At 41.7% G+C, this 25,883-nt stretch overlaps 1 protein-coding gene across 7 annotated transcripts in view; it reads left to right on the top strand.

Annotated features, from left to right (window-relative positions):
• Positions 1-25,883, top strand: part of MCTP2 (multiple C2 and transmembrane domain containing 2) — a 237,219-nt gene that overhangs the window by 56,459 nt on the left and 154,877 nt on the right. For all 7 annotated transcript variants that reach the window (XM_088024958.1, XM_088024960.1, XM_088024959.1 and 4 more), the window contains 2 exons: positions 7,320-7,382; positions 8,527-8,635. In XM_088024958.1, coding sequence (XP_087881084.1) covers positions 7,320-7,382; positions 8,527-8,635 — 172 coding nt within the window. The remainder of the gene's footprint in view (positions 1-7,319; positions 7,383-8,526; positions 8,636-25,883) is intronic.

Genomic DNA, 25,883 nt, shown 5'->3' on the forward strand with positions numbered 1-25,883 from the left:
TCAGGCCCAGAAATATGTGGCAGGCATAAGCACCTAACATGGACTCCCTCCTATGATTATGGTTGTATTTATTAGAGTTATTATAGTTGTTTTTAATCATTACATTTCCCAGAACAAAATGAGGGCCCAGAAGTTTTAATGGCTTATCTAAGGTCGTCAAGCTAGTAAGTGTAAGAGCCAGGATCTAAATCTAGGACTGTCTGTATCCACAGCCTGTGCACAAAACTCTGTGTACATCAGGAGTTTGGAAATGTGATAACTCAGAGCTGGTGATCTAAAAAAGTTGGTAATCAAAGGGAGGTTTTTTTTAAAGATTTATTTATTTTAGAGAGAGAGAGAGAGCATACACACACAAGCAGGGGGAGGAGTAGAGAGAGAGAGAGAATCTCCAGGAGACTCCCTGCTGAGTACAGAACCTTGATGCAGGGCCCGATCCCACCATACTGAGATGACCTGAGCCGAAATGAAGAGCCAGGCCCTCAACTGACTGAGCCACCCTAACGCCCCCTCAAAGGAAGATAGTTATTTCTGTGTGTCCGCTGTGTGCCCTTTTAAAGGCGAGGATAATTATAGTGGTTGAATGGCCTTATTATCATGCTCAGCAACTAATAATCCTGAATGGGAGGATTATTGCCCCCCACCACCTCATCATCCATGTAATCCCCCATGGGGGATTTCCTGACATTTCATTTGGCAGTTGGGGTTTTAAATAACCAGCTTTGGTTGCTAGCTTATGTAGATGAGTTGAGTGGTTTGGAGAAGTACCTTATTGGGATGTTTCCAGAAACACTACTAGGCAACCACAGAGCTTCAGTTGAGTGACCACAGAGAAGCACAGTGACAAACCAGTACAGAGGAGATAACCCAGAGGTAGCACAACTCAACGGGTACCTTAGTTTCTCTACCCTTCAATTACGTGTTCATTACTGTTCGTGATTTATCTCCAAAATCATTACTCGCCATCACGGAGTCCGTGAGCCAGGCATGCCAGCCACATTCCAGGGTCTTTCATGGGGTTGGCCTCTTTTTTTCTGCTTCCCTCCCTCCTTTCTCCTCTGTTGAGTGCCTACTATGTGCGGATGCTGCTCTAGGCACCAGGAACACAGCAATCAACAAAACACAGAAATCCACTTCCTCATGGAGATCTCATCCTGATCCCAACAGGGGCAGGCTACAGATGTGTTCAGAGAGGGCTAGGTGTAATGGAGGAAAACCAAAGCAAAGAAGGTGATTGGGAGTGCTCGGGGCGGGGGGGTGGGTGGTATATTTTTTAACAGAGTGGTCTGGAAAGACCTCTTCTGGGTTGGTCACATTTACCCAGAGACCTTGAGGAGGCGAGGAAGTCAGACATGTGGTATCTGGAGAAAGAGCATCTCTAGAGGAGAGAACAGGAAGCGCACACTCTCCAGGGAGGCAGGACAGTGCCTGGTGTGTTTCAGGAATAGCAGGGCGATGGGGATAGGAGAATTACGTCGGAGGCTGAGTCATGCAGGCTTTCCTGTTCTTTCGGGCAACCCTGTGAGACCGTAAGGACTACATGGGGTCCCAAAGAGTGGGGTACGAAGGAGCCCTGTGGGCTCAATACTGGTGTTGCTCACAGGCAGGGATCAGTGGTATATAGGTGGTACTTGTAACACCTGCTGTGGACACTGCGAATAGCAGTAAGTGGAAGCTTTGCTTTGGAGGAGAGCCTTGGAGGAAGCATGCATAGGCTGAGGAGCCATGTGTGGGAGGTGAGGTGGCACAGTCCTGAGACTTCATTAGCCAGCCCTCTATCTCTGTCATGATAAAAGTGTCAGAGGGGAAGAGATGGTCGGCACGAAGGGAGGGACTTGGGTGATTGACCACCTTCACTGAGTTTTTTCCTCCATTCTTCCTAAACACATCGCCTGCCTTAATAATAATCATACTAGTAATATAGCAATACTAATAGAAAAGCAACACCAGGACCACTTTTTGAGAGGTTATATATAGGGAACTCTGCTACATATAATATGAGTACTATCTCATGGGACCACATCTCTTTGGCTCCGTCTACATACAAGTAGCCTAGTACAGTGTCTGGCCCAGAGATATCCTTTGAATGAATGAATTTTTCTCCTAACAGTCTGTAAGCTAAGTATCTTTTTTGGCCCTTTTGGAAATGTTCCCATGTCTTGAATTTTAAGTAAATTTTTGCAAGGACACAAAGCTAGGAAGTAGAACAAGTGGGATTCGAAATCAGGTCTTTCTGATTCCTGAGTCTTGTCTACCCCTGCACAGAGCTGGGTGTTTTCATTTTGGATTCTCCTGGATCTGGGCACAGTTGGGGCACAGTGAAAAGAGTGGAGGACCCAGGACACCCAAGTAAAGGCCTAACTTTTTAGTTTCTCTTCAGCAACCAATTATCCTCTTCACTTTGGCTTCCTTATTTGTAAATTGGTGATATGGATGACAGCGCTGAGCCCCTTAATAGGAGCATGTGTGTATTTGTAAATTATAAAGTACTAAGCAAATGTAAAGGGGACTGTTTTTCTTTTAAACTACCTACTGCTAACAAGCATGAAAACAATGTGTGGAAGGTCAGTGGACACATATTACTGAGCATGAAAAGAAAGGTTGATTATACTTTTTCCACAAAGGGCCAGATAATAAAAAATGTCTAGCTTTGTGGCCCACAACCCTCTGTTGCAACTTCTCAGCCCTGATACTGTATTGTGAGATCAGCCGTAGACAATATGTAAATGAATAGGTAGGGCTGTGTTTCAAAGTTTAAACCTTATCTAAAAAAAACAGGTGGTGGGTTGGACTTTGCTGACCACTGCTTTATACCAATACGTGATTGAAGAGGGTATATATGTACATGCATGCACACACACATGCATGTATGACTTCTGTTTTGCATATCACTATTCCGGGGTAATCACTTACAGAGAATAATCTTGGGGGGAGCTTGGGGGGGGAACTAAATAGGTAGCCCTTGACTGTATGATCAATAGCCTCTAGAAAAATTGTGGACAAATTTAATATGCATAGACTCAGCCATTTGGTAGACCTGAATTTTTCTGAACAGACATCTTAATTTTGTGCTCTCGTGGCCATATGGGTTGTTTGGATTCTGTCACCATATCCAGGCTCTGCTTTGGGGTCTGTCTAGCCATCCCATCTCCTTTGCTCATTTTGCTACTTCCTTCGTCTTGTAGATTTTTGTGTTTATGAATGCTGTCATCCAGAGTGTTCTGATTCTCAGGAACCTGGATGCGGGTACAGTCATTAAGTACATATGTATCACATGCATTGTTTGGTATACCGACATACTCTTGAGTATTTTTCCGAGACTGTAGAAGTGCTCTTCTCAGGCAGCGTTTTACTCATTTAGCTTTTCTGGATGTGGGTTTATGTCTCCTTGTACTGAAGTTTAAATACCCAGTGATTGTTTAGTGGCTGATAATTTGGCTTCCTGTGTGTACTTCATGGTGAGAGCCTTCAGAGGAGCCACATGGGAGGTGATATTTGTACAAGATCACACTTAGCATATGCAAAAGGAAAATGTTTACTCTCATCAGTGTTTTGCTTTTAAGATCCTTGGTGAGTAGGGGAGATTTTCTTTTTTATATAATTGCCCCATCCATGCTAATATCGCCTCATATCCTGCTGAATTTTAATAAATTTGCATTCTTGCCGATGGAGTACTCTCATCTAAAGAGAATGCAAAATATATTACCTTCCCACCGATTTCTATTTAGGTAGAATGGAAATACCAGTGCAAACGCTGTCATTAAAAACAAAACCAAACCAAAAGCACGAACTACTCATCCAAAAAGCAGCAGTGAGAGTCGTGTGAGAGATGGCTAACATTATACTAAGTTTCATGCCAAGATGTTGGTGCTGTATTTTTTAATGTTTCTAAGTAATTAGACTGTTTTGTCATATTAAACTTTTTTTTTTTTTTTGAGAGAGAGAACGTATGCACAAGTGGTGGGGTGGGGAGGAGTAGAGGGAGAGGAAGAGAGAGAATCTTAAACAGGCTCCACGGCCAGTGCAGAGCCGGATGAGAGGCTCAGTCTCACAACCCTGAGATCATGACCTGAGCCAAAATCAAGAGTCAGACACTTAACTGACTGAGCCACCCAGGGCGCCCCTGTCATATTAAACTTTTTAGCATTCATGGTATTCAAACTTACTTATCTTTCCCTGGGTCCTTGGAAATCATTTGGTTGAAATTTTTGAAGCCAACACTTACTGCATAAACTATGGCACATGTCTACAATGGAATACAATTCAGCAATGAAAAAGGTTTGAATGATTTATACAGAGGACCACTTGGATGGGTTTCAAAGGCATTGTGCTGAGTGAAAGATGTCAGATGTCAGGTTTGCATACAGAATGAGTCCATGTGTAGGATATTCTGGAAGAGGTGAAAGTACATGCGGAAGACAGGTAACTAACTGGTTGCTGGGGGCTGGGGATGGTTTAACCCCAGAGGGATAGCATGAACGAGTGTTATCGGGGGACTTGATTGTTGTGGTGGTCCCACAAATCTATACATTTGTTAAAAATTGTAGTTCTGTACACATATGCCAAAAGTCAACTTTTTGTATGTTAACTTTTCAAAAGTAAAATAAAAAACAGACTGCCTGATTATGCTTGTTGAGAACATCAAAAATATATTCTAGGGATCATGGGATACCAGGGATTCCTATGAGGAAAACCATAATTGTGCTCTTTTCAAAGAAAAACTCATTGATGTAGTTACTAGGTTTACAAGAAGTGAAATCATGTAACTTCTACTCAGTGGATGATATGTTAGGGTCTATGCAGAATGGAAGGGAATATTCAAGGTTATGTGTACCCCAGCGGCCGTAACTTGGTCCTCGGTGCCTACGTAGCGTTTCTGCTCTTCTTTATGGTGATCGCTTTCCTTCGTTGGTGTGTATATATGGCATGTGACAGTTACGGTTGCTGTGGGAACCATAACTTTAAGTTCTGTGACTTTTCTGTGAGTAAAACCAGCCATAATATTGAATTAATGTCATTCTTTACATTTAATTTCCATGTTGTTGTAAGTGGAAGACTTATCGCATATTTGAATAAAAGCTCTGTGTTCATTTTTGATAACGTGTAAGTGACAGTGGTTATATGGACTCATTTTGTCCCTTAATTAATGTTATCATTAAGTACAGCGAGGCCAGTCTGGTGGAGAGCGTGTTTGGTGTGCCCTCTGAGGGGTGATGCTTTAAAGCCCCTATCTACCCACTGTTCTCCTTGGCAATAGAAGATTCTGGACCACCACGATCTTTGGATCTTTGGCTAATAACTGTGCACTTTGAATGGAAATTTTAAGCCCAGCACTGGTAGCTTTGTGGATGTGCCTTCAAACAGAATTGCCTAAGTGGAGCACTGATGTATTTCTAAAATGGGAGACATTACTGATGGATCTTCACACTACAGAGGATCAGACAGTAGATTGTACTTTGTTTGCCCATGAAGATGTGGCCGGTCTCTCTTGGTTTTGTAACTCAGGCAGAAGAGTTGCTAGGCTTCCAGGAAATAATAGTGTGCAGTGTAAAAGGCATGAGGGCAAATCTTTAGAAATTGGGGGAGTTGAGTAAGGTTGACTGTCCTCCTAAAGCGGTCTTCAGATAATCCTGTCCAACCTCCCTGGATGTGTTTTTACATAGAACGTAGGAGGTATGAAGAGCCAGAGGGGAGATTGACAAGTGAAGGCCCTGCTGGTACCTCTTTTCTGGTCTGCTAACAGGTCTCCCACACTGAGGGTTGGGGCTCCTTTCCTGGCTGGGCAGCGGTGGTGTTTCCAGGGCTGGGGGACTCTAGTGACCGCATTGCTGGGAACCTTAGGGAAAGGTCAAAGTGTCCGAAATCATCCTTGATCCTGGTGAGTGAGTCTGAAGTAAATGAATTATATTCACAGTCAAGGGACATTAGGGCTAGAACGGCTGGAGAGAGAGGCTTGTGTGAGAACCACAGATGCCGGTGCTGTGGGGCCTCTGTTCTTCCTGGGGAGGCCACATGAGGCTTCAGGCCATCCTGTGATCAGGGCCCATTGCTGCCTGGTCGTAGTGTTTTGTGATGTCACTGCATGCAGAGGGGTTGGACCAGAGGACCTCAGCTTATCTGCAGCCCCTCACCATCCTGCCATCCCTCCTGGGGGCTGAAAAACTGCCCTCCTGCTTGGGAACCCAGATTCTCTTGCTGCCTCAAGCTCTACTTGAGAGGGAGAGAGAGAGAGATAGACAGACAGACACACAGACTGTGTGTGTGTGTTCATGTCTTGGAAGGCATGAACCATCCGAGCAGGATCTCTGACTTGTATCAGGACCTCCCTGATGGACACTGTGAATGGGAAAGACCAGTGACCACAGTGCTCCTGGTCCCCATGTCTACCCTTAGAGGTTCATGGTCATGCTAGCAGTCTGTGCAGGTTTGCTGCCTGCCTCAGTTTACCCAGAACTTTGGAGTTATCCAGCCTTGTTTGGAGGGAGAAATCCCATGTTTCTCACACAAGAAATCAGCCCTGGCTAATGCACCAGCCAGACAGGAACATATCCAAAATGCTGGAAGACCATTAACTCACTTCCCTTCTACTCTGCCTTTCTGTGCAGACAGCCATCCTTATCTCCAGCCCAGAAAACCTCAAGGAGTCCGAGAGCACCTCTGGACCCTGCATTTGTGCATACAAAACCTGCACAATGGACATGTCTGCTGTATCTACACACTAACTACTGACCGTTGCCCATTTCATTGCCCTGTGGCATCATTTCTTAGGTATCTTAAATTAGGAAACCTAGACCCCTCCCATTCTGAGATCATTTGCTCAGAATTTGCATTTCTTACTTTTTGGTTGGTGATTGTACAGACTCATGAAGGTATGGTTGGAGGAAGGTCTTCCAGATCCCATTTTGAAAAGTTTCCTCTTGAGCGACAAGCCCAGGTCTCCGGCACATGATCTGCCCACTTCTCTTTGGTGGCAGAGGGCCAGGCAGGCCCACCCTGGGAGGGACCTGGTGGGATGGTTCATGCTGCTTACACGCTAAAGCCTGGATGAACGAGGGATGATGGAGCAGCCCGGTGGTAGAGCAGAATCAGCCTTATCCACGCTCTGATCGATGACTAAGATGGCAGAGGCTGTAGTCAGAGGGACTCCACCGAATCAAACTTTTATTGCCAAGACTGGCCACGCATGTGGGAAGGCAGCCTGCATACTTGAAACTGAGCATGCAGATGGCAGACTCAAAGGCAAAGACCTGATAAAGGGTATCCCTGTGGGTTGATACCATTTTGCTTTTTGAAAGCGGATTATTTTTTTTTCTTTTTTACAGAAGCTATGTGGAAGTGGTGATCTGAATGCTTCTCTGATGTCCCAACAATTTGAAGAACAATCTGTGAGTGACATTCCTTGAAAACAAACACTAGAGTAAATATTATTTCTTAGCAAAGGTTTGGATCTGTATTTCTTTGCTTGTTTTTAAAGCACGCTGAACCGAATCCACTTACAAAGACAGGCCTTGCACATTTTAGCTGGAAAAGATTAATTCAGGGTCTATCGATCTGTCAGACTGGGACCGATTTTTCTAAAAATACAGAGCAGCTATGCAGTTGAGTGGGACAGTAAAGGAGACGAAGCCATTCTGAAGTGCTTTGAAACCTGGGTGGGGAAAACTTTAAAAAGAAGGCTGTCAGGGGGACCCTGCCACAAAATCGATTAATTGAATGTCCAATAAGTGAACGATAAATTACTTTATCTGTCCTTTGTCTTTGGAAAGACAAAAATTTGAACTACTGCGAAACTCTAGTTCAACACTTTAATTGGAGGCATTGAATAAATATTCAAAAATGGACTTGGAGTCGACCTTGTGGCCTGTAGGAGTTGATGCATTCCTGGACAGGGAAATGAGCCGTATTGAGGGGAGGCAAGACTGGGGGTAAGTGGAGGTGACACCATGGTGGGGGCCAAGGAGCGGAGGAAAAATATGCAAAGAGGAGAGAGCTCAAAGTGTGTCACATATGGACACAGGTGTGGCATGTGCCCGACGGACATGTGGGCTCAGGAGGCTGACAGTGGAGTGGTCGTGAACAGAAATGTTTTTATGACACGTGGAGGAGGTGTGCCAGAGTGGAAAGCCTTGGTGGGAAGGGGGAGAAAATGAGGAAGCGACTTTGCATCTGAGTGTGGACACATGTCTGTGGGACACATGTGGACACCACACGTGCTACTTCCACCAGGCTCCACCATGAGTTCTGCAGGAAATCACTGAGCTTAAGGGTATTTCAGATACCGGCCTACCAGTTGTGTGATTTTGGGGGGCAGAGTTAATACTGCAAAGACATTATCAGGAATTCTGATAAAAACCCCACTGGGGAGAAACATAAAGGATGCCTTAATAAATCACTGTAACCAAGTCATCCAGGAAGGGGGTGGGAGATGAAGCTTGAAGATTTGTCTTTGTAGTGACTTTTGCGTTGGCTCTGAAATTCTCTTCCTCGGTCCCCAAATAGCGGACTTAACTTATTTCTTCATCTGTGTAGATGTTTGGGGAAGCCGGCGATGGCTTGAGTAACCTGCCCAGTCCTTTTGCCTACCTCCTCACCATCCACCTGAAGGAGGGCCGGAACCTGGTCATCCGAGACCGCTGTGGTAAGTCTGGCTCTGCTGTGCCATCTGTAGCCTGCACACCCATTTCTCTACTCTTGTCTCTTACATGTTAGGCTGCCTTTCCCATTTCCTGCAACAGAGAGGAGCTCAAATCCACACCCCTTAGCTATCAAGGCCTTTGCAGCAAAGTATTTAAATCCACTGAATCTTACTGTCCTTTACGGTTATTAAATTAATAACAATGATAATAGTAATAATCCCATAAAGTTTTAAATGAGATAAGGCCACTGTCATAGTTTTATGCCGGGCATAAAGCAACTGCTCAAGAAAATGTTCCCTTGATTCTACTTTAATTATACATAAGAAAAGATGGGAATATTGTGAAGCCATCAAACATACACTTGGATGGAAATACCCTTTGAACTCCATCCCCCTCCTGCCCTGAAGTCCCACTGGGTTTCCCTCCCTCAGGATAGCGTCTATTATCTGCATATGATTTGCCTCATTCACTTTTTCCACCTCTTTCTATGCCTTTACACACACACACGTAAATACACATGTGTATATTTTTAATTAAAATACTATAATGTCCATATTCTGCAATAAGCTTTTTTGTGCTTCATTATGTATTCAAGATTGACCATATTTTTCCATGTAAATATATCTCCTTTCTTTTAAATACCACATAATATTCCATTGTATGATGTGTTATTCATCTGTTTCTTTACTGACAATTACTGCTTTTTCCTACTTCTTAGGAATATAAATGATACTGTGATGAACACCCTGCGTATGTTTTCATACACAGATGAGAATATATCTTACAAACAATAGCATATGTTTAAGAGCAGACAGTCTGGTTAGATGCCTGGGCTCAAATCCTGCCCTTCTCTGTTTATTGTTGTTTAATGTTCTTTGGCCCCTCTGTGACTTAGTTTCCTCAGCTATAAAATGAGGATAGTAATATTAACCTTCATTATAGGCTATTAGGAGTATTGAAGGTAGTAACTTCTATAAAGTACTTAAAACTATGTCTGGCTTCTAGCACTTCAAGAAAGCTAACTGTTGTCAGCAACAGAATCTGGTGATGGAAGTCAGGAACCAGGGGATGCACATTGTAAAATTTAAGAGATCCTGGTAAATTGCTGTCCAGGCAATTTAAATGGCCTCTCTTACTATATGTTTACAATTTCCCAACCTCCTCACTATTGAGTATCTACTTTTATCACTCAGTTTTTGGCAATCTCACAGGTTGGGTGTTGACTCTCCTTGTTTTAGTTTGTACTTTGTGGATTCTCATGACAATGAACATGGTCATTCGTATTGCCTTTTTTGTGAGTTTCTCTCTGTATCGTTTGTCCGGTTTTCAATTGGGCTTTTTCTTCATTCTGTTTGTAATTCTTTATAACTTTAGGCATTAACGGTTATTTATTACAGGTTACAAGTTTTTTTTTTTTTCTCTCAGTCTGTTGCTTTTTATTTTTATGTCCGTTTTTATTCTTCAGAGATTTTACATTTCCTTACAGGTAAATATATTTGAGTTTTCTTTATGGTATTTTTAAAAATTTATTTTGTTTAATAAGAAAGAAATCTTTATTCTAAGGAATTGAGTGTCTTCCCCTAGACCCTTCCATCTCTCCTCTATGTCTGCCAGCTTTTCTTTCTCATTCTTCCCATGACTTTTTCCTTTCAAGGAGAATTCCTCCATTTGGCCTTCCAGCTTTCTCATTTTCTTATCCATTGCGACCACTGTGCTATTCCATTCATGTACTTAATTGCCATTTAAAAATTTTTTATATCAGCCTATGATTATTTCATAAATGAGATGATGTCATCTTGTTTTTGAGAATATTAAGTATACATTTAAAATCTCCTGTTTGGTACTTTATCCCTTAAATATTCCGGTTCGGCATGTTTGCTGCTCATCTTTCTGTCTGTCTCTGTGACCCTGTCCTGCCATCCATGGGTGCTATTTTTGCTTACTATGTCCTGTCTTCCCTGATAGCGAGGAGGACTGGGACATGCAGCTGGACAGGCTGAGCTAATGGTTCAGGCTGGCTCCTTTCCATTCCTCCCAGTTATCACCAGTTCCTGGTTACCACCTATGAGTTAAAGCTTTTCTCTCTGGCTTACTGCCCATCCTCACTGTTCATGCTTGCATTCAAGGGCTCTTGCTAGTCATTGCTTGGCACCAAGAGGAGAGGACGGTGCTGGCTCACCCAGCTGCTGTACATTTGCTGTGCCAACCAGTGACCCTGATAGTTTCTCTGGCGGTCTTCTGCTTCCTGTATCCACTGCCTGCAAGCTCAGAGCATCCATGGTTTACCTGCCACACACCTCACATTCTCCCACCTGACCCTGCTTCTGAAAACTTTTTTACTATAATTTTCTTCTGCTCATATTTTAGACTATGGGTTCATCTATCACTCTGATCTTACCTGACTTCCATCTTTCAGGCTGTATAAAACATTCCCACTTTTTTTTTTTTAAGATTTATGTATTTATTTCTTTAGAGAGAGAGCACAAGTGGGAGGGGTAGAGGGAGATGGAGAGAGAGAATCTCAAGCAAACTCTGTGCACTGAGCGCAGAGCCCTACGTGGGGCTTGATCTCATGACCCTGAGATCAGGGCCTGAGATCAGGACCTGAGCTGAAACCAAAAATCAGTCGCTCAACTGTGCCACCCAGGCACCCCTCTACTTTTTTCTTTTTAAACAAAATTTCTCTCTCTCTTTTTTTAATTTTCTCAGATACAGGATTCCAAAGTAGTAAAAAAAAAAATCTCATTTTTTACTTGTTGGTAAATTGTGTTTCCTATCAAAATCATAATTTCTTATCTATCAATTGTGTGACTTCCAGTGTTTTACCACTTGTGTGCTATAGTTATAAACATATGCATTTTAATAAATACATCTCTTATGTTATTTTTAATGATTTGGTCAGATAGCATTTCACACCTGAAATAACATCTAGGGAACAGTCAATGAACCAGTGTGAAGTTAACTCCCACAAAAATCCCGACTCTTGCTCTGAATTTGCACAGTGTCCCGTGGGTGCTTCTGTCAAACTAAGATCATTATTGAGCTTGTTCTGTGAAAGCTTATCTGGAGTGGGGAGGTGTGTTCCATGGAGAGTGCATTTAACTTTACTAGTAAGAAGGTATTCTAAACCTTTAAAAAACATGTTTTGTTTTAAATTTTTGGAAATCCTCTAATAGTTTGTAGCCTTGGGGGTGGGCACAGGCCCTAGACTACTTATGCAAACCAGCTACCCTTTTTTTACCGACCTTCTCTGGATCTTTCTCCCAGAGTGAGTGAGCTCCACCACCCTTGACATATCATAATGATACACTTAAGCACATTCCTAATAGATGGTCAGTAAACTTAGTAGATGATGAAGAAGAAGATATTGCACACATCAGAAAGTGACCACAAGAATGGGGCATGTATGTTCTTGCTTCATACCTTCCCCATTTAGAGACAAAAAAGAAACTGTAGTCTGTGCTGTCATCCCAGCCATTGTCATCTCTGAATAGTTTCATCAGAATTAAACATCATACGACTTTGACTTTATCTTGTGTAAACTCAATATGATCCAAATATAATACCTAGTAAGGCATCTAGGTCATAAACTGTGTTGTTCCAGCACCTATATCTTTTGTAACCAGTAGTGACTGTTCTTGTCTGTTTTCTTGTATTTATTGGGAAAATTAATCATTATTGAGAAAATATCCCTCTCCCAGCCAATTCTTTTTCCATACTTGGAGGTGTGGTGTGCCTTCCTGCACGGTGACTCTATTAATTTCTGCTTGATTTTCATAAGCATTATGTTAGTGATCGGGGAAATGTTCCAGAGACCACTCAAGGACAGACAGCATTCACGTGAGCACTGTTGATTTTAGGCAGGGATTGTAACTACTATCACACAAGCTCCCATTCCTGACTCCTTGCCTGGGACAGACATTTTTTATCAGAACAGTGATTGATATTTTCTAGGGGACCCAACCCAGCATCAGAATTTTATCCAACACAGTCCTTCGGACCAATAGTTTCCAAATTTGAGTGAACACCGGGGTAGCCTTGAGGGCTGATGAAAACCCACATTGCCTACCCCCTGAGTTTCTGATTCAGCAAGTCTGAGAGGGGCCCTGAGGATTTGCATTCCTAATAAGTCCCCAGGTGATCCTGACGCAGGTGGTCCAGAAGCACACTTGAGCACCACCGTTGTAGGCAGCCATTGTCCACCAGTATGTGTTGGCACATGAGAAGAAACGTTGGCTTCTCCCGGTAGGTAGAGTTTCAATTCCCTATTAGGCACGACATCTTTTCCTGGGGCTTTACCTCGTTACATATTTGCTCTCCAGCATTCTTAGTTTGTATTTTCTGAACATGATTTAATTTGGTATTAGCCTAATTACTGTAATTAGGTACAGAGAACTGTATGATATGCCAAAATACTAAATACAAAAGGATTTTTGAATTACCCACAGATTTACAGTATTTATTCTATGAAACCTGTCTTCCAGTTCTGTGGATATAAGCTTGATAGCCGATTGATACAATACGAAATAACCCTTCAAGATTTATTCAGATGCCACTTCTTTGTCATCTTTTATGTTTATCACAGACACAAGTTCTGTCTCATCTCAAGCCTATAAAAATGTTACCTCCATGAAACGTACACTTTTACCCTTAACTGGATAAATGACCAAGTCGCCCTATTAAGATATGAGTGTTATATTAACTGGGTGGCTGTTTTATTTGTCTTCATATATCTTACTGTGCCATACTGATGGTTTACACATAGAATGCTTTTCATAAATTTTAGTGCTTCCTTAAGGAAATCCACCCGAAGCTCTGGACTTAAAGAAAAGGAATGCTAAAGGCTGTGTAGTAAGACGGAAAACATCTTTCCAAAAGGGAAGAGAGTTCGGTCACTCACTCCTTTCCCCCTTCACTTAGTGCGGGAGTCTCTTTTGCGAGATGAACACTGCACTGCTTCTCTCCTGGACCTGGTGGTGAAAGTTAGGGAAAAGGTTTACATGATTTTAGAAATTCAGGACCAGATCACCGGCTTCAGTGGCTGATCCAACAGAAGCTTGAATTCTGGAGACTGAGGTCCAGAGACTAAATGACTTACCAAGGTCATGTAAGGAAGCAGCGGGCGAGGCCACACTCAGAGCAGTCTGGGTGGCTCAGTGCAGCGAGGAGAGGATTGGACATTACAGCCTACTTCCCATCTTGCGACCTCCTACGGCAACTCCCTCAACCTCTCTGAAATTGAGTTTACCCATCAGTAAAATGGGCGTGCTGTAATTTGCCTTATAACGGAGTTGGTAGAATGAACAAAAAGGAAGTAGCCTATGTATAGAAAACAGTCAATAAAGGATAATGCATGTTATTATAGTTATTAATGAATGATAGTAATGAGAATAGCATATATTCTTGACTCCTAGTGAAGAGCTTGATCCTCTGTTCCACGTCAACGTCCCCATCAGTGACCTTGGAACTTGGTCCTTAGCCTGTGTCAGTTTGTCGGCACCCCGTGTCCTCTGCTTATGCTCCACTTACAACGTCGGAGTTTGTTTATATTTTGCTTTCCTGACAGTGAATCATGCATTTAATGTTTTAGCCTAAAGTAGAATAGATCAAATTGAACAAATAGTGAATTTTTCCATTTTGATAGGTTTGTGCCCTTGGCTCTAGAGAAACTGCTCTGGGATATTTAAGTCAATTGCATAGTCTCATTTTTGAATATTTAGGGAGAAAAACCATTTTTGATGAATCATCCTCTCCAGAAAGAGTTTGTTGTTTTCTTTAGGTTGTTACATAATCAGTACCGCTTATGTAACTTTCTGTCTAGAACATGGGTTGGCAACTTTTTCTGTATAGGGCCAGAAAGTAAATATTTTAGGATTTATGGGTCATAAGGGCTCAGTGACAGCTACTTACCGCTGCTGGTATAGTGCCAAAACAGCCATTATCTTTAGGTCCATTTTAATGATTCATTTCCTTTTTGGTCATATAACTGCATAACTGAAGAGGAAAGAGAGAAATCATTGAAGATATGACTCTTAGGTACCAATAATATATTGTACTAAATTGATAGAAGTTATCCAGAGTACTGTATCACATCTTGTGTATTATTTAATGTTTTCTAAAGTGAAAAAATGTTAGTGGTTTTCCAAACAGCCAAATAGAAGTAATTCTTGGTTAGGATTAGCATCTAAAGATAATATGCAAACTAATCGTCATGACTATGTTTTAATACAACTTTATTTACCAAAACAAGCAGTGGGCTGGATCTGACCCATGGGCCAAAGTTTGCCAACCTCTGTTTTAGAACATTATGGTCTGATTTTGGAGTTTGGCTCTCAGAAACTTTTTTAGTGTAGCAAAGTAAAAACTTGATTTAAAATAAAGGAGGTGTAATCTAAAGTTGGGGAGCGATCAAGTTTTGAAGCTCATGCTTTCAATTGAGGTAGCTAGGAAACATTTCAGTAATATGACCACAATAAAAAAAAATCTGGAGATTTAGGTGGTAAAAGGCCATTTTTTTTTCTATATTTTTATTGGATAGTAAAGTGGAAAGTCATGGTATCTCTCTTAGGAAAAGACATTTCTGACATCCCTGAAGAAATGGCCTTACAAGGAGCTTACAGGGTTTGTGACTGAGGATTAGAAACTTTCAGTCGCTTGACCCATCTGGAGACAAGTGGGGAGCAGCCTCTCAGACCCCAGAGCACCCCTCTCCATTATGATGCCATCAGCCAGGCCTGGACAGTGCCCTTCCTTCATGTAAAAAGAGTGCTGTGGACATTTTATCGAAATCTCTCATTTCTCTGGCTCAAGCACAGTGCTTGGTTGTTAAATAGACTATCAAGGTGGAATTTTGAGATTTTCTGGTGTTTTTGGTGAAGTCTGTTAAACTATAACCTTGTGAATTGTTTGTTGGGCAGAATTAGCAGGGAGCTCTGGCTTCTGAACGATGGACAGGTTTAGCAGTGGTGTTGAGAGCATGGTGTTATTATGTAGTTACTACCCAGAGCATCAGAGGGTCTTTCCTTGTCAACTGGTCTATCCCTTGTACAGAATACTTAGGCGTGTTGTGTGTGTGTGTGGGTGTACATCCGTGCACTGAATAAACCCAGCAAGACCTACGGGTCATTCAAAAGGACTGAAGTCAGCGGGTGACTACTAACTCACTGTGATGAACATGCCTCTACGTCCATGCGTCATCATGGATGTAAGAACAGCCCCTGGGAGGCTGAAAGGTTTTAGTTAGGTTGTGCTAGAAGTGTGGCACTTACAGGTCATTTTCTAGTTCTTCAAGAATTTCCTTCGATTCCCTACCATGTGGTGTATTAGCCTTGCCTCAGCTCGATCCAGTATTGGGAAGCTCGGTCCTTATTAAGCAGCCCCATTCTTTCTCCCAAACACATGGGGTGCTATAGTGGTCTTTCTAGGAATGAGCCTTACTTGGATGCTGTAAATGTCCAGGCATTGCCTTGAGCTCATCTTCTTGAGCAATCTGTAGGAGGAAAAGCATAGCATCCCCACCTCTCTGCTCTCTCCCAGTTACTGGCTGTGGCCTGCAGGTAGGTCTTTGTCTGAGCCCGGCTCCTGCCTTGTCATCTTATTTTTCTTTTTTTTTTACTCTACTTCCCTTTTCCTTATCCTCACTTCCTTTATCCTTCCCATTTCCTTCCCGTTTTTTTTTTTTTTTTCTTCTCTCTGGGAGTTTCTACAGGCTTTAATGTTTTTCACCAAAGAAGACACACACTCATTTTGGGTTCTTGATCTAAAACCAGTAAACTCTTGGGGGTCTTATCTTTCTAGATTGGTAAAGCACAAGGAATATGATATGACCAATTTTAAGTCCTTCTACTTCATATTTAGGCTGATGCATAGAATTTAACTCAGACTCAGTTTCCCTTGGAAGGAAATGTGGTCAAGAGGCTATTTTGGGGTCTTAAAGCTGGCAGCACTCATGCGAACAACCCTGCTTTCTAGGCCTGGGGTGAGCACCACTCTGTGACACGGGAAGGCCTCTTATCCTGGGAAGAATGCTCAGCTCAAATCCCGTTAAAATCTAGAGCATTAATTCCTGGAAAACAAGAGCCCTTGCAATAGTTTTTCCTTGATGTGAAGGCCCTCAATGAACAGTGTGTTGCTGATGCCCTCTGGTGGCCACTTTGCAGTGTTGCAAAAGGGAAAGGAAAGTCCTTGGAAGGAGTTTCGTTGTAACATGATCAGGGCCCCCAAAAACCACTTTTGCTGGAGGGTTGAGGGTTAATGGTTCTTCTTTTTGATGTGAATTTTAGGTGATGAAAATTCAGGACCCATTCATCTAGCAGACTGCTCGCCCTCTCCTTTTCCAGCACAGGTAGATGGTTGACCTTTGTTTTCTGTGTAGTAACAACTTCATTTGCACATTACAGGAAGAATATGTTGGATAAGTCATTTTTCTCTTTGGAAAGAATGATTTAGATGAAAGATTTAAGAGGTCCCATTAGTGTGAAAAACCTGCCATGTGATAGGTGTTTACTAAGTTACTGATCTGCTACCAAAATGTTCAACTGTCTGGTTCCTTGGATTTCAGACCTCCTTTCCTTTTGCAATAATCTTGTATTAGAGCTGGAGAGAAACCCATTGTCTTCTTTGCAACTGTAATTGAGGGACACATGGGGTGTTTCTAGTTGTGTACTGAGGAGCAGTCATAGCGCTTCCTGGCAGGTGTGTTCTGAGTGGCGTTAGCCTCCGGACAGCTCTGTTGAGCCTGGGCCGGACCCCCGTCAGTCTCTTCCATGTGTCCTGCTGTGTCCAACAAGACCTTTTTTTTTTTTTTTTTTGCTTTTGTGCCATAATGCAGAGTTTTGGTGAATGCGAGTCCTGGACCCTGGGTGCAGACCACCCGGGTTTGGGTGCTAACTGATGCCATCTAGTGACGGTTGTGAGGATTCATCTGGTGTGAATGCTTGCAGGGACCAACGTGGGCAGACATGGTATGGTGGACAGCATCCTCCTCAGTCACTCACCGGATTTTTTTTTTTTTTTTTTTTTTTTTTTTTTACTGAATGTACCATACTGAACTGGTATTTAAAGAATCAATTTTACTTTGAGTCAAATAGGATCTAGCTTTAACCTGCTTGATCACTTGCTTTTTTTATCACACGTATTTTTTCCCATATGATAAAAATTCCATTTTGAGAAGAAATGAGAAGATGAATATAGTACATCACTCTTTGTTTAATCAATGTTCCAGTTTCTTTCAACATTTTTATTATAAGTAAATAACGCAACATGCAAACATTCTTGTGCCTAAATCTAGGTGTATGGCTTTCTTTTTTATTTCTTTGCAAATGCATTGTGTCCCATAATCTGAGCATTTCAAGATTCTCATTATAGAATTGCCAGCTCACTCTTGGGAAACATCTCCCTTTATTGCTCATCCACCAATAACATATACGTGGAGGTCTACTTTCCATTTCTCACCTACACTGTGTGTAGATTATTTTTGTTATTTTGATAGAGAAAAAATATTATATTTGTTTCAATTTTTATTAGTAATTTTAGTCCCTCAGATGCATTTGGTTATGAGCTATCTGCTTCTTTTTTGTGCAAAGCCTGTTCCAAAGCTGCTCATTCTTCTGTTCCCTAGATATGTTCACATATATTTTTCTAATTTGCCTTTTGCCTTCTAAGTTGTTTATAAAGTTTTGTTGCAAAGCTCTTTTCAAGTCTTACAATCCTAGAGAGTTTCTTCCTTTGTCTTTATACTAAGAAGGGCCTTTCTCTCTTGAAAGGGATACACATCAACCTATATTTATTCTCTTTGCTGTTCTGTTTGATATTTGTCCTTTATCTCTTTGATCTGTCTCAAGTTTATTTTGCTTTCTGGCTCAGAGTAGGAACTTAGATTTGCTTTTTGCCAAATGGCTATTTAATTAGCAAGGGCTAAATATTCCTTTCCCTAATGATTTGATTGCCATTTTTTAATTGTGTATTAAAATGCAATACATATTAGGGTTGCTTCTTGGATTTCGCTTTGAAGCCTACGGATGCGTTTTTTTGTTTGGATGCTAGCACCACACTGGGGTTACTCTATCAAAAGATCACAATCACTACTCTTTTCTTTTGCAAAAATTGGGGTTTGCTTCACATTGGAGTACCTTCTCTGAACACCAGATGGCGGGAGATCACTGGCGTGCTGGGTGGGAGCCACAGAAACACAGCTGGTCAGTGTATGAGAATGTCATTCAGGAGCGAACTTGAGACTTTCAGAGACGCAGACCCCCGTCCTGAATCACAGGTAGTGGTTGGCTTTTCGCCACTTGTTGGGTTTTGATAGCTTGCCAAGCCCCCTTAGCAAGTAAGTGGAGCTGATTTTTGAAACCCGTTTCTGTTGATTCCTTTCCCACTTTGATACAGAGCATCCCTCGTCGGCGATGTTTGTCTGTTACAGCCTTTATTGTGTTCCCGCAATGGAGCCCTTTCCTCTGGAGATTTCTGTTGTATTTTGTTTTGGGATGCTGTGCTTCCTTACCAACTTTTTAGAAGGTCTTGGATACTGTCCCGTTTTATAGAGTCAGTTAAGCTATTCATTATTTCAGGGGGATCCCATCCCAATTCATGTGAAGTGCCTTGGACCGAGACCGACATGTTTCTTGTATCTGCTGCATGTAACAAATTGCCTTACACCCAACTGAAGATTGCGGACTTGAACTTAATGTAGCATGTCATCCATTTGGTTGAATGGGGCTTCTTCATAGTGAGTGGTTTTATCAGTTGTTCATTTCTGTATCAGTATAACTTGTGCCCTATTGCATGCTGTGTTTTCAGTAGTTCTATTTACTTTGTTTCATTGGGGGGTTGATCTGGTGTGTTCTGCTGCAGGGTATGTGGGTGTTTTATACAGAGAATTAAATTCAGAGGGTGTATCAGTGTATTTCTGTACATCCTGTGATTTACTTGTGATGGAATGTGCTCTTGGTGCTCTCATGCCATCACACCTCCAGCACTCACAGCACGCTGAATTTGAGGCAAAGAGCACAAAATGCAAAAGGTGAAGGGTATTATTCTAGAGACCGTCCCCGTGTCAAGGTCACCGCAAACCTTCGCAACCCCAAACCACCCCATGCTTGTGCATTCTGTGGATGCGAATTTCCACAAGGCACGCTGTGAATGGCTTCTCTTTGCCACACGCTGTCAGCCATCTCCACTGGGAAGACTTGAAGGTTGACTCGCCATTGGGAGTGATCATCTGGGGGCTCGAAGGCCCGTTTATACCAATATTGGGAACCTGGGATGGCCTGCTGGAAGACAAGGTCTCTTCCACACCGTGAAGCACAGTGCCTCAGAGTTGTCACGCCTCTTATATGGCAGCTGAGACTCCTGGGCACAAGGCAGGAGCCCAGCCTTGGAAGGAAAACTGTGTGACTTTCTCCACACTGCATTGGCTGGAGCCGTCACCCAGATTCGGAAGGATGGGACAGGGGATGCTTTAAAACTGCTGTAGTTGTGAAGGCTTTACCCTGACATGGATCTGTATCTGAGGCTTGGCTCTCGGAACTCAAGAACTTTCTTCATCTTCAAAACAACAATATAAATAATGCTACCCCTTCCACTTTTTGGAGGATTAAATGAGAGCATGCCCATTGTTAATGTTATTACAAAGCTCCAATCCTTTGTCTCTTCTCCATGGAGGCTGCTGTTTCATTAGATTTAAATTTTTGCTCAAACAATAGCCTGGGCTGAGGACATTTTTAGGATTCGTATGAAGATAAGGGAGAATGTTAGGGTATTAATAATTGTGTGTGCTTCGGCAGTGTGCATTTCTGAAGCACCCAGCACTGACCCACGTACAGATCTGGTAGGTTGTGTCCTTTGCAGGGACCCTGGGCAGTTACATTCATTGGTCATGTGGTTTACTCTTGTCTTCCTTTTTTTCCTTGACCTACTTTATAGTCTCTTTACAGAGCTGCATCATGGTCACTGCCTCCCCTCTCCTTTTTTCTCTGTTGTTAGGGCTTTTTCTAACTTTATCTGGGCCCTTCCTTGTTTGATGTTACAGGGACAGTCATGCATGATGCATGAAGCAGAAGTGCACACCCCTGTGTGCTTTGGATCACCTGATCAACAACACGGGTGCAAACATCCCTCGATGACCCTTTCACCAAAAGCCAATTTGTCCAATAATCTGTTCACCAAATGGCCCATTTACTGATTTACTGAATTCTTCAATATATTGACAATGTTTTCCTTTAATCTGTATTTATAAACTGGTATGTATAAAGTTATCAGATGAGAACTTTTAAAAACAGCTGAAGGTCATTGAGTCATATTCGTTAAATGTTTTATGAAGACAGAATGAAAACAGAATTTTAAATATTTAATTTGTCTCAGGCCAAAAAAAAAAAAAAAATGAGAGCGACTGGACATGCCATAGTCTAGGCTGCAGAGCCCAGAAAGGGGATGACTGAAGACAGAAAAGGAGAGGGTATTAGGGGAAAGACAGATTGGGGGCAGGGGAAGCCTGGGTGTGGGGTAGGTGGAGCTGAAGGAAGTTTAGGGAGGCCAGGGTGCAAGGGGGGAGTCTGAAGGTCCAAGAAGGACCTTACTTCCAACAGCTCTATTATGTCTCATTATTTACTCCATACAGACTTAGTAAAAAATAAGCAAGTTTTGGTAAAACTTTATAAAAAGTTAAGTTTTGGTAAAAGTGGTAACTTCCGATCATTGATTCCACTGTAAGTTAGTTATTGGAAATTGTTTCAGATACTACATTTGGTAAATTGCTTTACCATTACATTGCAGGGTCCATCCATGGGCAGGTCTTGACCAAAGTGCCATTGGGGTATTATACATGGCAGGCTCCCTTAGAGGAGAGGAGTCCATCATATTCAGGAGAGAACTTCAGGAATAGTTCACCTAAGATGTGCTAAGTGGCAGAACACATACAGCAAAACGCTAAGATGGTTGGGTAGGAAACTGTTCTTTTGTGATTGGTAACAAGAGAACAGCTCCAGGAAGCATGCAGCCGCCATTTGCAGAATGATGGGTGAGGGTGATTCTGGGAATAAGCATGTTCCCTTCATTTAATTGTAGTGGATACAGTGGGGCTAGGAATTCGGCTAGACTTGAACATAACTGCTGTCTTAGGTAATACAGAGTTTGTTCTGCAGAGGAAAAGTTTGTTTCTTCTTTCCCAGGTGACTGAGGAAGAATGCCCTCTGAATTCCCGTAAACGCCCACTATGGTTTCTGAAGGTCAGTCCAGGATGCAGCGCTTGGACCGGACTTGATGTAGAAATCTCAGCTTCACTGCTAGGGGGCAGCAGCGGCTGTGCAAAAATCACTAGCTGTTTTTCTGGAAATCAGTTCTGGCTCTTATTTAGCGGCCTCAAAGTCAGAACTTATGGGTCCCATATAAAAATGGCTCAGGCTTGGTTGTTTTTCTGGCAAGGAGAAAAATTCTAAATATGTGTAATATTGGGAAGATTCTAAGTGTATGCTTATAAATAGTTTGATTAGTCATTTATTACTCTTAAGCCGGAGGATAAGAAAAACATCAAATTTATACTTTTGCTTGTTTCCAAATACTGTTTACACAGGATGAGTTCATTGATGTGTATCTCAGTTTCCCTAAAGACCTGTCAAATAATTATTGGCTTGGATCAACTCTTAAGATCTCCTAACAAAAGTTATCAGATGTTACAAAATGTGAACTTAATGTAAAAATGTTGAGGTAATTTCTTTTCATAAACAAACAACTACTCTGAGAAATGCATTTAATTAGGAAACTTTTCTAGCCTGACAACCTTTCTTTTGAAGAAACTGTATGGCTCACGTGTTTTTACTTGGCAAATGAGCTTTGCTGATAGCGAATAAGGAGGCTTTTGCCTACAAATATTACTTTTGCATGGATTTTTATTTTGAATTAGGAATGCTAGTTTTTAAAAACCATATTTTATATATATGCACAGATATACACATAAATGACCATTAAGCTGATTTGTAGAAATATATTTATGGGCACAAAGGGGACTGATACGTTGTTGACTGAAGAAAGCGGGTAAAAATATAATATGAACTGGTTCCTTTTTTAAGATTTTATCAACCCTGGGGGGGAGGGTTGCAGAGGGAGAGAGAGAATCTCAAGCATACTCCTCGCTGAGCACAGAGCCCGATGCGGGGCTCTATCTCACCACCCCAAGATCACCTGAGCTGAAACCAAGAGTCAGAAGCTCAACTGCCTGAGCCACCCAGGTGCCCTAAGTCTGGTTCCTTTTTGTGAAAAGTGTGTGAGTGTGTGTGTAAAGTCTAGGTACATATCACTGTATTACTAGATTGTAGTAATTTTCTTTCTTTTTAGTGCATCTCGAATTTCTGCTGCTATACTGTGGCCGTGAGTTATATTGTAAAAAGCAAACAGAATTTATAATTAGAGCTTCATTACAGATTTATTTTATTTGCATGTTAGATTGATTCTTGAGCCAGGCAATGTGATATGGTCTGTTCTACTTATCACTTCTGTTGCTTCTGACCATTTTTTCCCCATAACTCTCTCAGTGTGGTAGTAGATAAATAAAATGCTGAGAGAACAAATATGGTTCTTGATGACTCTCCCCTTTTGAGAGGTTTGAGTTGTCCTGTGTCCTTGTCACTGAGCTGTCTGTCATTTTCATCAGATTATATTTGCAAAGTGATCTGAAATCCTCAATAAATAACATTAGGACGGTAGGTAGAGTGGTAGCCAGTACTCATGAATACTTAGTGCTATTTAATTTTTAATACAATCCTTTCTTTCCAGGAAAGCTCAGATTGTTTCAGGGAAATGTTCCCAAACCACCTGGGATCTTGTAAGAAGTATGTAAGGAATTTTCTATTCAACTTCTGCAGAGAAAAGGTAATAGAAATTTCACAGCTTTAGAGATGTCAATAGAAGGAACATTACAGATTGGTCCATGTTATCTTGGATAGGTAAAATAAATGAATATTTAATTAATACTGCATATATTGTTCTGTACTCACCCCTTTTTAAATTAATTGAGTAGTAATACTAAAAATAATAGCAATTGTTATGGGACTTTCTCAGTAAATGGCTGGAGTCTATTACTGAAGTATATTGGTTCATTCAGTTCTCAAGATAAGCCTAAGAAGTTGGTATTTTTTTTTTAAGATTTTATTTATTTATTTGAGAGAGAGCATGAGCAGAAGCAGACCTCCCCTCTTAGCAGGGATCCCGATGTGGGGCTTGATCCCAGGACTCTGGGATCATGACCTGAGCCAACTTAGCTGACTGAGCCACCCATGCACCCGAGGTTGGTATATTTTTTATAAACAGGTGAAGATAGGAAGGCATAAGGAAGTGGGATTTTACTAAAGGGAAGTTATGAAAAGGAAACTGTGGGATTTTCATCCCCATGCCATCTTATTTCAAATGTCATCCATTCATTGATCACATTTCTAATACCTATATCATGCACATGAGGCAAGTTTTGGGCATACATCTTAATTTCTAGAGCTTTGATTTGGAGGAATCTAATATCTTCATAGATGCTTCTAGTAATATGATTTTTAGGTTGAAATAATTTTCTGAAATACAGGGTAGAAAAGTTTTGAGCTCTTGGTATTGTTATCTGAACGTTGTTCTTAGCAGAGGTCAGTTCTGCTCTACACTGAAACTCCAAGGAAGGAAGTAGTAAACAACTTCTCCCAGTGGCTTTTGGTGTCCCTAACCCTTTCAGTCCGTGGAGCATCCCTCCAGGTGAGGTTCTATGGAGCATGGTCGGGGAAGCCCAGATTGCCCCCTCTTTGGTCCGGGTGCAGCTTCTTGCTTGGCCCCCAGCTCCCTGGGGCGACCTTATCTCAACCACCAGCTTTTCTTGCTTTCGTCAGTTTCTTCTGCCTCCTATATTATAAGTGAATGCCAGATTTATATTTCTAAAACTAGGCTTTGATCATTTTTACTCTCCTGTTCATACCTAAACCTGACTTTCCTTCCCTCCTCACGCTGAAATAATTCCAGATGGACGAAGGACTTACGTGTAATAAATGAGAGACTACAAGATCAGTGGAAGGAAACATAGCGGAGCCAATTTAAAATCCTGTAGTGAGAAAATTTCTTCTGAGCAGAATGTCAAACTACAAAGCCATAGATAAAACTTTGGTAAATTTGACTAAAGAAAAATGAAAAAAAAAACAACTTATTACAAGAAATAGCTTAAGCATAAACAAATTATGACAAGGTTTATAGCCAATAGTTGATTTCCATAATTAAAGACTCATTCAAATCCTGAAGCAAATAACCATGAGATCTTAGAAAAATGGACAAATGATATGATGTGAATTTCCCTGACAAAGAAATAACAAATGTAGGTCACTAAAATATGAAAGATCCTAAGCTTTACTCAAAATGTCAAAATTAGAGAAAAATAGGGATGCCATTTTTCCACCTGCTGTTCTTTTAGAATAAAGGCATATAACATCCAATTTTGGGGAGCATGCAAAGAAACAAGTACAAAACATATACTCTTGGTGGGAATGTAAATATGACAGACTTTGGAAGAACAATGTGACAGTGTGTATCCAGACCAGAAAAGGTTCGGATATTCACGTGCCCAGCAGTTCCAAAGTTAAAAATTCCCTCTGAATATACTCATGCACTCCAAGAGAGTCATACAAGTCTGAGAGAGTAGAGACTCTCCTTGTCATTTCATACCTTCCCAAGACCGGTGCATATCTTACATGTGTGTTAAGAAATTAAAAAAGAAAAAAAAAAAATAGAAAACACAAAACTACCCTATATTTCTTACAGAGCAAAATTAAACTCCTTATTTTGTTATTTTTAAAGCACTTTGGCCTCTGACTCAAACCTGCCTTTTAAACTTTATTTCTCATTATATTTTTTCCACTTATTTTTCCAGATCGATTGAAATGCTTGCTTGGCACTGCACAGATCTTGTCATTTTGGTCTCCTCCCTGCTCCCCCAGCTTCAGTGCTAGTGGCCCCTGCTAAAGTGACCTCAGTCCTATCCCCACGTGTTCGAGTCCACCCATATCTCAACCAGGACCTCCTCTTTCAACCTACACGGACACCCCAGCTGGAGCTGATCTCTCCCACCTGTGAGCTAGAATCACCCCCGAGTTCAGTTCTGTTTCAACACTCACCTCTTGGGCCTTACGTTATATTTCTGGTATGCCTACCACCCACCAGGTGCAGGAGACTGGACTGAAGCAGGCTCTGGGACTGATTGACCTTAGTGACCCCCCCTCCCCCCACCGTGCCTAG

Source organism: Eumetopias jubatus, unplaced genomic scaffold, assembly GCF_037043125.1.
Source record: "Eumetopias jubatus isolate StellerSeaLion01/CBP00866 unplaced genomic scaffold, mEumJub1_p1.0 scaffold_7, whole genome shotgun sequence".
Lineage (NCBI taxonomy): Eukaryota > Metazoa > Chordata > Mammalia > Carnivora > Otariidae > Eumetopias > Eumetopias jubatus.